Genomic DNA, 13,520 nt, shown 5'->3' with positions numbered 1-13,520 from the left:
TAAGATTAACCCAAACTCATTTCCAACCAATCCTCCGAACTGAGAGTCCAAAATGATCGACGCGCTAGCTTGGCACTGCGGTCTGCTTGTTGTGGTGCTAAATGTGTTTTCTTTGGGACATGGTCAGCAAGATCTTGCTGGCAGCGAGTGTGTGTGGGTGTGGGTGTGGGTGTGTGTGTGTGTGTGTATGTATGTGTATATATATATATATGTGTGTGTGTGTGTGTATATGCACACACACACATGCTTGGCAAAGCTCTTGCAAAAGCAGGTGTTTCGCTTCCTGTTCCGTGTTGAGGCCCTTTGTGTTAGATCTTCTTATAAAGGATTATTTTTACTTTTAGATTTGGAAGTATGTTGGCATGATTGAAGTAGCCAGGAAACCGTAAGACAGGAAAGATTAAAGAACAGATTTAAGACACTATGCAAGGTTAAATTGTGGACTGGTTTGTTTTTATGAGTTTGTGTTCGATTGAACTGAATTGTTGGTGGGGGTATGGAGATTAAGTGTAGGACTAAATTGGTGTTCTGTATGTTTCAGCAAAAACGTATATTCTACTACATCTCTAATGCCAGGGCAGCTTTCTTTTCTAGCATCAGAATAGGTACTTTTTTCTGAATACCAGCCTACCAACTTTTCTTTAATTCTTCCCACAGTGATATCAAATGTTGTCTTACGCACAGTGAAACAGGAGAGAGAAGCCCGAAAGTTAAGCTAACCCTTGCAGCGAAGAAAAAGAGAAAGGGGTACTGCGAGTGCTGCCAGGAAGCCTTTGAAGAGCTTGTCACGGTGAGCGTACATGGTGTTTTGAGTTTGAAACATCTATCTGCTTATATGGGTGATTAAATAGTCTCTTATGAGAATTTCACCTACTGTAACAATCCTATGAGAAGCAGATATTCACTTACCACAGACTTTGCTGCCACAAGCTGCATTATCTGGTTCATAAAGGAGATCTTAAACACTTAGACCTTCAAATGGGCACATTCATTCTCCAGTATGGAATCTTTTATGAATTCCCATGCAAGGCCCGCAAAATCTGGCATTTGTAATGCATTTTGTAAAAATACCTGGAAAGAGTGTGACACACTTGGATATTACTTTGTTGGGGAAAAGGCCTCACAGCTCTATCTAGTCTAGTACTTATCAAGCAGAAAAAAAAAATTTGAACCAGCCGCTGATCTAAAGGAGGGAGTGGCAACACCTTCAAGTAAGTGACCCACCAAGTCTGCTGTTAAGGTTCAGCCTTTCATGTTTGCCCTCTGCAGAGTCATCCTGATGCTTTGACTAAATTTTACAACAGCATTCAACACAGAAGACCATCCCAAATTGATACGCACCCTGAAACCACAGACGACTTCCCTGGTTCAATCCTACAATGATTCACATCCTGCTTCACTGACTAGAAAGCAACTCATTCCTATAGGAACTACCAGATCAGCCTCTTCTTGCTTCAAGTGGCTCCATCCTTATATCCAAAATGTTCAGCCTTTATGTGGAAGGATTACATGGGAGCCATCCTTTCAGACAACATCAAAACTCATCAATATGCGGACAACACCCAAGGTGATCTCAAAATCTCCTCAACCAATTATCTACATAGAATCAGTCTCCCTCAAAACCATCCAAGGCTGAAAGTCCACAAACTATCTGCATGTAAATGTGCTACAAGGGCAGATGGGCTGACAAAGTCTTTCTTTTCCCAGGAGTTGTAACATCTATGGCTGTGGCCCCTGTGTACAAACTGAACTTCATAATGGTTCATATGACATGGGTTGACCATGTATGTCCTGATATGCTTTGTTGACATTGGGTAGACAAACACGAATGTGAATTAAGTGGTGAGTAGATGCAATTAGTGTTTCAGTTGGGGGGAGCTACAATGGGATCTGTTCTCAACCCGCAACAACAAATACTAGTTATTCATGAGGATGCAACCATGGCCCAGTTCTCAAACGATCAATCAGTATTTATAAAGCGAAGCTATTCACCTGATAGGTTCTCCAGGCGCTTGAGATGAGAAAACGTCTAGATGGATTGGGTGGTTAAATTCCTGTATGCTTTGCTACTGATTCTAGTGATTAGCTACTATGTAAAAGGATGAGAGCTGTCTCATGTCAAACTTCATATGCCTGGTAACACTGGTTTCCAGAACTGTGGGACAGGTCAGTACAGACAGTTCAAAGCACACCTGTCACAACCAGACAACTAATCAATTACAAGTTCTTAATCTGACCAAAGATTCAATGTACTTAACAGCTACAGCTTGGCTGCTGAGGATTAGAAGTTCTTGACCAGTGTCGAAATCATGAGGTCAGTCAAAACTACCTTCACACTTAACTTATGATTGTAAGTGGTTTTTTTTTTGGTAACTAGGTACAAGTGAAAAACCTAAATATTGCCAATGACTCCATCAATTCCTTCCTTATTTAGTACTCCTTGCTAAATCGGGGCTTAAACCTCCATCCCTATAGTCCAGTTATTAGCAAAGTCCAAGTACTTGAGAAAGTCGGGTACTCCATTTCTATTCTCAAGTAGAAGTATTACGGAGTATGAGTGGTTAATTTTGAACATTCTTTCCCAGTAAAAAAAAAATAACACATATTTGGGAATTCAATCCTGTTTTTGCTACTTTGACAAGGGTACTTTTGAACCAATACATATTTCTACAGTTCAGAAATTATCCTGGAAGGACTGCCTTTGTCTATGTTTCTTTGAAGATAAAGTCAACCTTAAAACTAAACCAAAGTTTGTTTAGGATACAGTGATCTTTCCACTTAAATGAGCAAATATGACTGCCTACTAATTTTCAACAACCATTGATAGAATCTGAAATAGAATTTAATTTTGCATTTTTTGGTTGTCAATGTCTTATCTCTGTAGAACAAAAGCATTCCACTATTCAGATCCACTTTCTGTAGCTTTCAGAAATGCAACCATGGTAGGCCTTCCACACAACAGAGAATTTCTAATGGGTACCTCTAACTGCAGATTCCTCACCTAAGAATACTCCTCAGGTGTCTGGAAATGTTCACAATAGCAGTGCTCCTATGCTCTGCTAGGTGGCATTGTATGTCTCCAGGCTGACTCCATACTGCCCTGGAAGTGGAGTGGAGCCCCATGTAAGCGCCACTCCTGAGCCTGATGTCGGTTCCTTTCTTTCCATACATTCAGATGCAGATCAAAAGCTCTGCTGTCAACTTTCTTGGTTTTCCGAAAACTTCAAAACTATTTCAACGGTGTGCTAGGGAATGATGTCCCGACCCAAAATGAAGGGTTTCATACCAGGCTATGACTGCAGGAAACAGTTGTCGGTCATGAACCAGCACAAAGTGTCTTTGGTGTCTGGGCTTGAGGCATGACTCAGTCGTGTGATAAATATTCCCTCATGCACCCAAAGGCGATCTGAGACCGGGGGGTGAAGATGCATATATCCGAACACAAGGCTTTGCAGCCTTTGTGTAGGTTTTGCTTGCTCTGCAAGACACAGGTGCAGACTCTCCTGAGGCTGTTCCCATGACCACTGAACTTCGCACTTGAAGTACTCCAGTAACTTGTCCAAGGGCAAGCAAGCAAAGCGGGTCCCCAAAGAGAAGGCTCCAGGGTGTTGTAATATATGTGCAACCGTTCAAATTAACCAGCCATAAAAGATTCCTCAGTTGGCATGTATGTGCCTCGAATTTCTCAGACCTCCTTGTCCCCAAGCAGATCGATGCCTTCAATTAGGCCATATTGCAAATGTTTGATGTGCACCTTCAGGCCCCATGGAACTGCTGGGGCCTGCAGTCTGGTTATCACTGCGGGTCCATCCCTGCACAGTCTGCCACCAGGGGAAATTACTGCTCCATACCAATGCCAGCACAGACTTCTACTCCATACTCAAGATGGTTCCTGCTACCCCAGTGCTGATGCAGACGCCAATGAACTAAAGGATGATCAAGTATAAACTCCTGTATCACACCCTGAACTGTCTTCGACTCGTGCCGGACCAGTGTCCCACTATAAGATAAAAGCACAACCAGTTATCATGCAACCTAACTAACCAGTGCATTTCCCATGCTGCGTCTACCAGCACCGCCTCCATTATCTCTTTGAATCGACTTTGATCTTATAACAGAGTGGGCGGCACCTTCAAGATGTTGACGTAATGGAGATGGCTTGCTACCTATACTGATGATGCCTTGGCCATTGATTTTCAAAATGCCAGTGGGCTTGATACCTCGGCTGAGATGGAGCTGGATTCACAACTTGGGCCCAAAACAGAAGAGTGTCTCATTTCAGTGGTGATTTGGAGGGCAGCTGAGTCATTAGAATTGGAGCTGCCATCAGTTGAGACTAAAACAAATATCTGAAAGAGACACGTTAGTGATAGATTCCTTACCTTAGAATATCCCCAGGCGTCAGTCTGCATCTGGAAATTTTTGCTAGCAGTAACCCTGTGCGTCAGTAGGTGGCGTCCTGCGGCTCCGCGTCCGTCGCTGGTGTCGTAAGCGCTGACATGACGTCACGGAGACTACTTAGGCGCCACCCATGCGCGCTGACGTCAGTTCTTTCTTTTTCCGTGCCAGCAAGCACAGATCCGGATTGAGCACGTACCTTAGTCAGTTTTTGACTACTCTTTTGAGACTTTGTCTCCCCTTTTTTCTCCTGGTGCACATAGGGATGCCTGGGTTTAAGTCTTGTGGGGCCTGCCATCGCTATATGTTGGTGGAGGATCCCCACGATGTCTGCCTCTACTGCCTGGAGGCCGGCCACGACTCCCTGTCCTGCCGGGATTGTCGGGCTATGGCCCCGAAGACCTTGAGGGAGCGGCGCCAGAAGCTGCTGGAAGCCTGGCACTCGTCCCCGCGCCGTTCCAGATCCACGGACCATTTCTGGGATCGCTCGCGGGGCCGCAGTAGTCGTTCCTCGGGCTCTAAGTCTTCGCCCTCGGATTCCGGTTAGCGACGTCATAAAAAGAAGTCAAAGAAGCGTGCTTGCTCTCCAACCCCCCCCCCCCCGTCGGCCCTCGGATGTGGACGAGGGAGAAAGGGGCTCTGCCCCTGCGGCTCCTTTGGAGCCTGGGAGTCCTGTGGCCTACCTGCCTTACCCGGGTCCGTCTGCGACTCCCGAACAGATACAAGAGTTTGCCACCATGGACTGCCTTTTTAGGCCTCGGGCTCCCGCCGGCTTGCCTTCGGGCCCCGCGGTCCCGTGTCCAAATCCTGTTGGGCCGTCGGCAGATCCAGCTTCGGCGCCACAGGATCCTGCGCTGTTGGCTCCGGCCTCGGCGCCACGAGGTCCGGCGCTGCCGGCTCTGGCTCCAGCGCTGCCCTCGGATCCGCCTCCGGCGCCGCAGTGGGTGCCGTTCGTTCCGCCGTTGCCCCGGTTCCAGGACCATTTTGTTCCTGCCTGGGATCCGCATTGGGAGACTGCCGCCGCGGCCGATTCCTCCTGCTACGGAGGTGGAGGAGGACTGAGAGGGGTCCGAGGACCCGCTTGCCTGTCAGTGTGACTCCGAGCAGGACTGGGTGAACGACCTGGAGGACGCCGGCGACCTCGATGTCTCCTCTGACCCAGGGTTTGCCTCTCCTCCCCCTACTATGGTGGAGGGCCGCTTCCTACACGATGGTGCTCCGTCGGGTGGCTGAGGTCCTCCATCTCGACCTCCCTACGGTGGCCCTCAAAACTAATCTCCTCACTGAGGTGCTCCAGACGGCATGTACTTCATCAGAGCCACTGCTTCCCTTCAACAACGCCCTCACCGACGTCCTGTTGGCCACTTGGTCGCGGCCGGCCATGGGGGCCCCTGTGGATAAGAATGTCGCCAGGCGTCACCGCCCGGCGCCTGGTGACCCTGCATTTCTGACCACTCATCCCACACCTGAGTCTGGTCATCCAAGCCTCGAAGTCGCAGCGTGCCTTTCCCATGGCTCCGCCGGGTAAGGACTCTTAAGAAGCTGGAACAGTTCGGTAAGCGGTTGTTCCCTTTGGCTAGCTTGGGGCTGCGGTCGGTGAACACCGCCTGCTTATTGGGCAGCTATTCCCATGCGATGTGGGATACGGTTGCTCAGGTGTTACCTCAGTGTCCTGAGGAGGTCCATGCTGTTCTTTCCCAGGCGGTTGCTGAGGGTAAGGATGCGGCTAAGTTCGCCATTCGGTGTGGTTTGGACACAGCTGACTCATTGGGCAGGATGATTTCTACGACTGTGGCGCTGCGTTGCCAGGCCTGGTGGTGATCTATTGGGTTCTCGCCCGATGTCCAGAGCTCGCTCATGGACATGCCCTTTGATGGCACTAGCCTGTTTGGCGATAAGGCTGACAGTGCACTGGAGCGTTTTAAAGACTCGCGAGCCACGGCCAAGTCCTTGGGTCTTTCCACTAAGAGCCCAGCCACTCCTGGTTTTCGTTCCTTTCGTGGCCAAGGCTGGGGCACCCAGACACGTTCCTTCAGCAAGCCTGTGCAGAACCAGCCTCAGCACGGACGAGGCTTCTGCAGGGGCTGCTCTGGGAATCAGTGTGGGGGGCAGTCCACCTCCGCCCCCGCTGCCTTCAAACCTTCCTAATCCATGCTTTGTGGAGCACCCCATGCCAGTGGGTGGCAGGTTTCGCTATCACCTTCCCCACTGGCACGCTATCACATCGGACAAGTGGGTGTTGCAGATCATCCGCAAGGATTACTCCCTTCCCTTTCAGTCCACCCCTCCAGCCATGCCACCTCGGTACCACCACATGTCGGGGGAACACTTGGCGACTCTCCAGCAGGAAGTTGCGGCCCTCTTAGCCAAGGGGGCCATTGAGTGCGTTCCTGGGCCAGAAGTAGGGAGTGGTTGTTATTCCCACTACTTTCTGGTCTCCAAGAAGGACAAAGGGGGTCTGCGTCCCATCTTGGACCTCCGGGACATCCACCGCTTCCTCTGGGAGAAGTTCAAAATGCTGACTCTGGCTCAGGTCTCGGCTGCCCTTGACCCTGGAGACTGGAGGGTAGCGTTGGACATGCAGGACGCATATTTTCACATCCCCGTCCTACCGGCCCACCTGCGTTACCTGCGGTTCACGGTAGGCCAGGAGCATTTTCAGTTTGCCGTGCTCCCCTTCGGCCTTACCAGCGCCCCTCGGGTGTTCACGAAGGTGATGGCAGTGGTCGCAGCTCATCTGTGCAGGTCGGGGGTGTCAGTCTTCCCCTACCTCAAACTGGTTGTTGAAGGCGGGCTCGCCCCAGGCAGTCGTCAACCACCTTCAGACTACGGCCGACCTCCTGCATTTGCTGGGGTTCTCCATCAACGTGCCAAAGTCACACCTGAGTCCCTCTCAGAAGCTCCCCTTCATTGGAGCTGTACTGGATTAGACGCTGTTTCGGGTTTATCCTCCCGAGCAGCGAGTCCGGGATATTCAGGCTATGATTCCGATCTTTCAGCCTCTGTCCCGGGTTTGTCAGGATGATCCTCCGGCTTCTAGGCCTGATGGCCTCCTGCATCCTGCTGTTGACACATGCCAGATGGCACATGCGGGCTCTGCAGGCAACCTGTCCGATCATGTCCAGATCTCGGAAGGCACTGCACGGCAATTGCGGTGTTGGCTCACGAATCGCGATTGGGTCAGTGGCAGATCTCTCTCCCTTCCCCAACTCTGGTCTCCGGCGGAGTCCCGGCTCCATATCAACCTTTTGGAGCTTCGGGCGATCCGACTTTCACTGAAAGTATTCCTTCCCTCTGTTCGGGGAAGTGTGGTGCAGGTGTTCACGGACAACACCACCGCCATGTGGTATTGCAACAAACAGGGCGGGGTGGGGTCTTGGACCCTTTGTCAGGAGGCTCTGCGCCTTTGGACATGGCTGGAACATCACGGCATTACCTTGGTGGTTCAACACCTGGCAGGTTCTCTGAACGCCAGGGTGGACGAACTCAGCCGCCGGTGCTTGATGGATCACGAGTGGCGTCTGAACTATGACGTGGCGCAAGGTCTCTTTCAGCAGTGGGGAGAGCCTTGGTTCGATCTATTTGCCACCGAAGAGAACGCGCAATGTCATCAGTTCTGCACGTTGGAATTTCCAAGGCGGCACTCGCTCGGCGACACACTTTGTGACGAGTGGAGTTGCGGTCTGTTGTACGCCTTTCTGCCTATACGACTTCTGCCCAGAGTGCTGAAGAAGATTCGGCGCGACCGGGCCCCAGTCATCCTTGTGGCTCCGGATTGGGCACGAAGATACTGGTATCCCGAGCTACTCAGCATGGCGATCGATCCCCCGATCCGACTTCCCCTTCGGGAGGATCTTCTGTCGCAGCAGCAGGGGATGGTCTTCCACCCAAACCTGTCCAGCCTCCACCTCCATGCGTGGAGATTGAGCGGCGACAGTTGAGAGCTTTCGATCTTCCTCCCGAATTCTGTGATGTCATTCTGGCAGCCAGGCGTCCCTCCACTAAAACGGTATATGCCTGCAGACGGAACAAGTTTGTGGCATGGTGCACAGCTAAGACGGTGGATCCCCTTTCTGCCCCTCTTTCTGAAGTCCTTCTGTTCTTTCTTTCTTTGGCCCAGGAGGGCAATGCTCTGGGCACTATCAAAAGTTATCTTTCGGCCATCTCCGCCTTTTTACGGCTTCCAGATTTGCCTTCTCTTTTTAAGTCCCCGGTTGTTAACCGTTTCCTGAAGGGCATTACGCACACGTTTCCTCCGGTGCCGTTCATAATGCCTCAGTGGGACTTGGACCTTGTCTTTACATATCTGATGTGCGCTCCCTTCGAGCCCTTTCATAACCCTCCTTTGCATCTTCTCACTCTCAAGATGGCTTTCCTGGTAGCTATCACCTCTGCCAGAAGAGTGAGTGGGCTCCAGGCTCTTTCTTCCAAGACTCCTCTCCTTTCTGTTCATCCGGACAAGGTGGTTTTAAGGACACGTCTTTCTTTCTTGCCAAAGGTTGTCACGCCCTTCCACATCGGGCAGACCATCACTTTGCCCACCTTCTTTCCACCTCCGCATCCTTCAAGGGAGGAGGAAAGGCTCCACCGTCTGGACCCAAAACATGCGCTCGCATTCTATCTGAAGCGTACGCAGCAGTTCCGGGTGGATGACCAGCTCTTTGTTGGCTACGCGGGCGCCAAGAAAGGTCGGGCTGTGCACAAACGGACCATCTCGCGGTGGGTTGTGTATCAAAGCATGTTACTCCTTGGCTAAGAAGGAGCCTCCTGTGGGGCTGTGTGCCCATTCGACCAGGGCAACTGCAGCCACTACTGTCTTGGGATGCGGCGTTCCCTTGCAGGACATTTGTCAGGAAGCTACGTGGGCCTCGCTGCACACGTTTACCAAGCATTACTGCCTTGACAGTCAGGTCCGGAGAGATGGCTTCTTTGGCCGTTCTGTTCTCCGTGACTTTCTGGTGTGATATGTTTGCAGACCCTCCACCGGGGTTGGTATTGCTGGGGTATCTATTCTAAGGTAAGGAATCAATCACTAACGTGTCTCTTTCAGATGCACAGGTTACTACTTGAGTAACGATATATCTGTAAGAAACATTAGTTAGTGATAGATTCCTTACCGCCCCACCCATCCTCCCCGTTCTGCGAACTGATTCTAGGGTTAAGGTCATCCTCCTTTCAGGGCCCTAGTTTAATGGCCCCAGTGGTCAGTTTCTTGCATGGCTCTGCATTCCTGGCGCGGAAAGTCGTGTATAGAACGGACGTCCGCGCGGATGGGTGGTGCCTAAGTAGTCTCCGTGACGTCATCTCGGCGCTTACGATGCCAGCGACGGATGTGGAGCCGCAGGACACCACCTACTGAAGCGCAGGGGTACTGCTAGCAAATCTTTCCGGATCCAGTCCGACACCTGGAGGTAAGGAATCTGTCACTAACTAATGTCTCTTACAGTAGTAACTTGTGCGTTTTAACCGATTTTGCAGCCCAGGCCAGCAACCTCTGAGACCTTGCATGCTTTTAATGATGCCTTCACTCTGTGGCCACTTGGTCGAAGCCTTGTTGCCTGCATGTGACTAGGCAGATAAACAGAAGTCACAGGCTGGCGTCTTATGACCCAGACTTTTCTTAACAAGCATCCCACTCCAAAGAGTCTAATCGTATAGCCATCCACCTGTGAAACTGCAGCTCGTTTCCAACCCCCGTTCCGGATGGGAAATCCAAGAGAATTGATGCTTTTGGCAAGCACATGTTTTCTTAGGCCATTTTAGCATTGCGGTCTGTGAATGTTTATTTGCTGGGCCGCTACACACATGCCCTTGAGGACATGGCAAGCAAGATCTTGGTGGCGATACTAGAAGATCTTGGGGCCTCTTGGGCCCAGACGATCCACGATGCTCGCAGGCAAATATTTTATCTGCACAGGTGTGGATACAACGGCTGTCTTAGGAGGGCAGTTTATAGATGTGTTGGTTGTCGACCTGCATGGATGCATTCCACAGAACTTTCCGGTAATATAGAGGCCCTCTTCCTGGATATGCCTTTTGATGAGTCCCACATTTTTGGTGGGAAGGTGGACTCTGAAAGGGGTCTGCAGCTCCATAGGTTTGCTGTTCTTAAAGCGCTACAATGCAAAGAGTTCCCACATCTACTCCAGTTTAGAGTCTATTCTAGTAGGCTGGTGTATAGACCGAGACCCCCCTCAACCGATGCAGCAGACACCCCAGTCCTTATGTGGACGTGGATCTGGCAGCAGTGTGTGGGCCATCAAACTTCTTTAGTGTGCTCCAAGTGGTGCATACCTAACCATGATTCGACATTTCCTCCCAGGTTGGCAATCCCTTATGTTCAATAGATGGGTCTCACAGATCTTTCAAAATAGGTGTGCCTGCCTTTTCTTTCAGTGCCACCTACTATTCTATATATACACACCTGTCTCTTCTCTTACAGGAGGTGTGCTGTTGCCCTCCAAGGGTATTATCAAGAGGGTTTCGGACTCAGGAAGAGGAGGGGGTTGTTGCATTTACTATTGCTTGGTTCCAGAGGAGGTCTCTGAATGCCTTCCTGTGGAAAGACAAATTGGAAATGCTAATGCTTCTGTCTGTTCTTGATTCGGTTGACTGAATGGTATCTTTGGACCTGCAGGAGACACGTTTTCATATAAATGTCCTGCAGTCCCACAAACGTTCTCTGTGGTTCAGGGAAGGCCAGGAACCTTTTCAGTGTGCTGCACTCACATTTGGCCTCACCCCAGTACCCCAGAACTATAAAACAAAAAACAAAAAAGTGATTGGGTCAATGCCCATCTCTGGAGTTTGGGGATACCAGCATTCTCGTACCTTAAAAACTTGCTGTTGAAAGCAAGCTTACCAGTCCTTCGTGGACCACCTCTGGGCAATGGCTAACCTCTTGATGTGGTTGCAGTTCAGTTTCAATGAGCCAAACTCCCACTTGACAACTTTGTTGGAGCCTTCTATCCATAGGAGCAATCCTGAACAAGGTGAAGCTTAGGTCTTTTCCCTCTGCCGCAACGAGTCCATTACGTTCAGGCTAATGCTCTCAATGTGATCTAGAATCAAGAGTGAAACATCAGAACAGCTCTGCCTCAAGCATCCTCTGTCGGCTCTGCCAGCTGATGCATGCAAGCTCTGCAATGGAATTTGAAGTTCCAGTTGGCCCAGCATCTAGGCATTCTGACCAGGTCCCCAAGGAGACTGCTCGTGAAACGCAGCAGTGTCTGCTCAAATGCAGTTAGTCCAGTGGTAGACCCCTCTCCCTTCCTCACCATGAGCTAATGGTGGTGGAGTGCATGTCTCTGGTCTGCTGGGCTTGGGTGGGATGGAGATGAGGTAACTGTTCTCCACTGGAGGGCTGGCTCCTCATCAATCTCTTGGTGTTGTAGGCCATTCATTTGGCTCTTAAGGCCTTCCTGACATCCATCAAGGAGAGGCTGGTACAGCTTCTCACGAACAACACTACCGCCAAGTGGTACTGCAACAAGCAGCATGGAGTGGATCCTGGGTCCTCTGTGAGGAGGGTCTTCTCCTCTGTGGGTGGTTGGAGCCCCAGTGCATTTTCCTGATAACAAACCAACGGGCAGTGTCCCAGAGAGGACTAACTAACCAGGTGGCATCTGGCAGATCACGAGTGGAGCCCACGTCCTAAGTTTGTGTGGTGTGGCAGTGGGGACAACCACATGTACCTTTCACCACTGTTGAGCGTGCAGTGTGGAATGTTTTGTACATTGGAGTGTTGACACGAACCCTCATGAGATGCCTTTCGGTTGGAATGGAAAACGAAACTCTTGCCGCCCATGCATCTTTTTCCCAGAGTTCTGAAAACTGGATAGACTGGGTCCAAGTTCACCTAGTGGCTCGAGATAAACTCTATAGATAGGTGTACGTTTGGGTGCTATTATTGCAGAAATGCAGTGGTATAAAAACCCATATTTCACAGTGAACCGTGAAATATGTAAATTGAATAATTGTTCCTTGTGAAATATGGATTTCATGACCACACCCAAACCACTCTGTAGAGGTTTAACTCTGGGCTATTTGAAGATTGTGGCATAGAAGACTAAATTGTGCGGCAAGGTTCTCTTAGTTATGTATCAAAAATCTGAATTATGATGCATATTTTCTGACTGCATTTTCATCAATTTCAGGTATAAACATAATTTTTGGTGGAATCTACACATTTTTCAAATTTTTTGGCAAGTACAGTGAATCCATAATTATGTAGTTGATGCTGCACCGTCAAAATTGGTCTGGGATGTTATTAAAAATTGGTCATTTAACATTGAACCTAAATGCTCCAGTTACCAATATTGCCCTTCTGCAATTTGAAGAACACAGCTTTGTTCAAAGTAACCACCCCAAAACAAGCATGTAATATTGAAAATATGCATCAGGTAAAGTGTAATTTGGTCCTATATTGCCATCCCAGGATTCTGCTGACATTTACAAACCACCCAGCCTTCGGCCTTGTGGTTTGATGTCAGTAGAACACCTTAATGGCAATGTTGGGTCATATTACTCAGTTACCTGTTGTATATACTTGTACATGGGAGCCTGCAACCTCTGTATAAAAGGCAGTCCTTAATTTCCTTATTACAAACCACTTCTGATGTCCCTGATTGCCCCAGTAAAGAAATAACTTAGCTGCTAAACTGTAATAACTTATTACAGTTGAGTTCTGACGTCATAGTGCCTGTCAGATCACAGAGCATGCATGACTCTTGTTCTCTCACTTTCCTTATAAAAATTCTTTGTCAAAATGTTTGTCAATCTTTATTTAGTCACTTAAATAAAATCGGCTGCTTTTAATTTAAAAGAAAAATGAAAATTGATCAATAAAGCCTTCAATAGCCTGTCAAATGTATTTTATTGTAAGTAGGAAAAATAGTTTTTACTCAGAAAAGTATATATTTATATTATGTAAAGTGGTATGTGTTCCGGCTCATGGGCGGGACAATTTGGTGCTTATGATTTCAATGTGGATAACCTGGAAAGTAAGTGAAGGATACAAGAAAGGAACAGATCCTTCCTTGTTCTCCTTTGTTGATGTAAAATGTATGCCAATTTTAACCTGGACACCCATTCAATATACTTTGATTACTTGTCCAGCAGTG

The 13,520-nt window shown here is 49.0% G+C and overlaps 1 protein-coding gene across 1 annotated transcript in view; it reads left to right on the top strand.

Annotated features, from left to right (window-relative positions):
- DBF4B (DBF4B-CDC7 kinase regulatory subunit) overlaps positions 1-13,520 on the top strand; it is a 130,051-nt gene that overhangs the window by 81,050 nt on the left and 35,481 nt on the right. The window contains 1 exon segment of the mRNA XM_085644196.1: positions 685-790. Coding sequence (XP_085500322.1) covers positions 685-790 — 106 coding nt within the window.

This window comes from Triturus cristatus, chromosome 1_1 (genome assembly GCF_964204655.1).
Source record: "Triturus cristatus chromosome 1_1, aTriCri1.1, whole genome shotgun sequence".
Taxonomy (NCBI): Eukaryota; Metazoa; Chordata; class Amphibia; order Caudata; family Salamandridae; genus Triturus; species Triturus cristatus.
The sequence above is the reverse complement of the archived record's forward strand: the minus strand, read 5'-3'. Positions and strand labels throughout refer to the sequence as shown.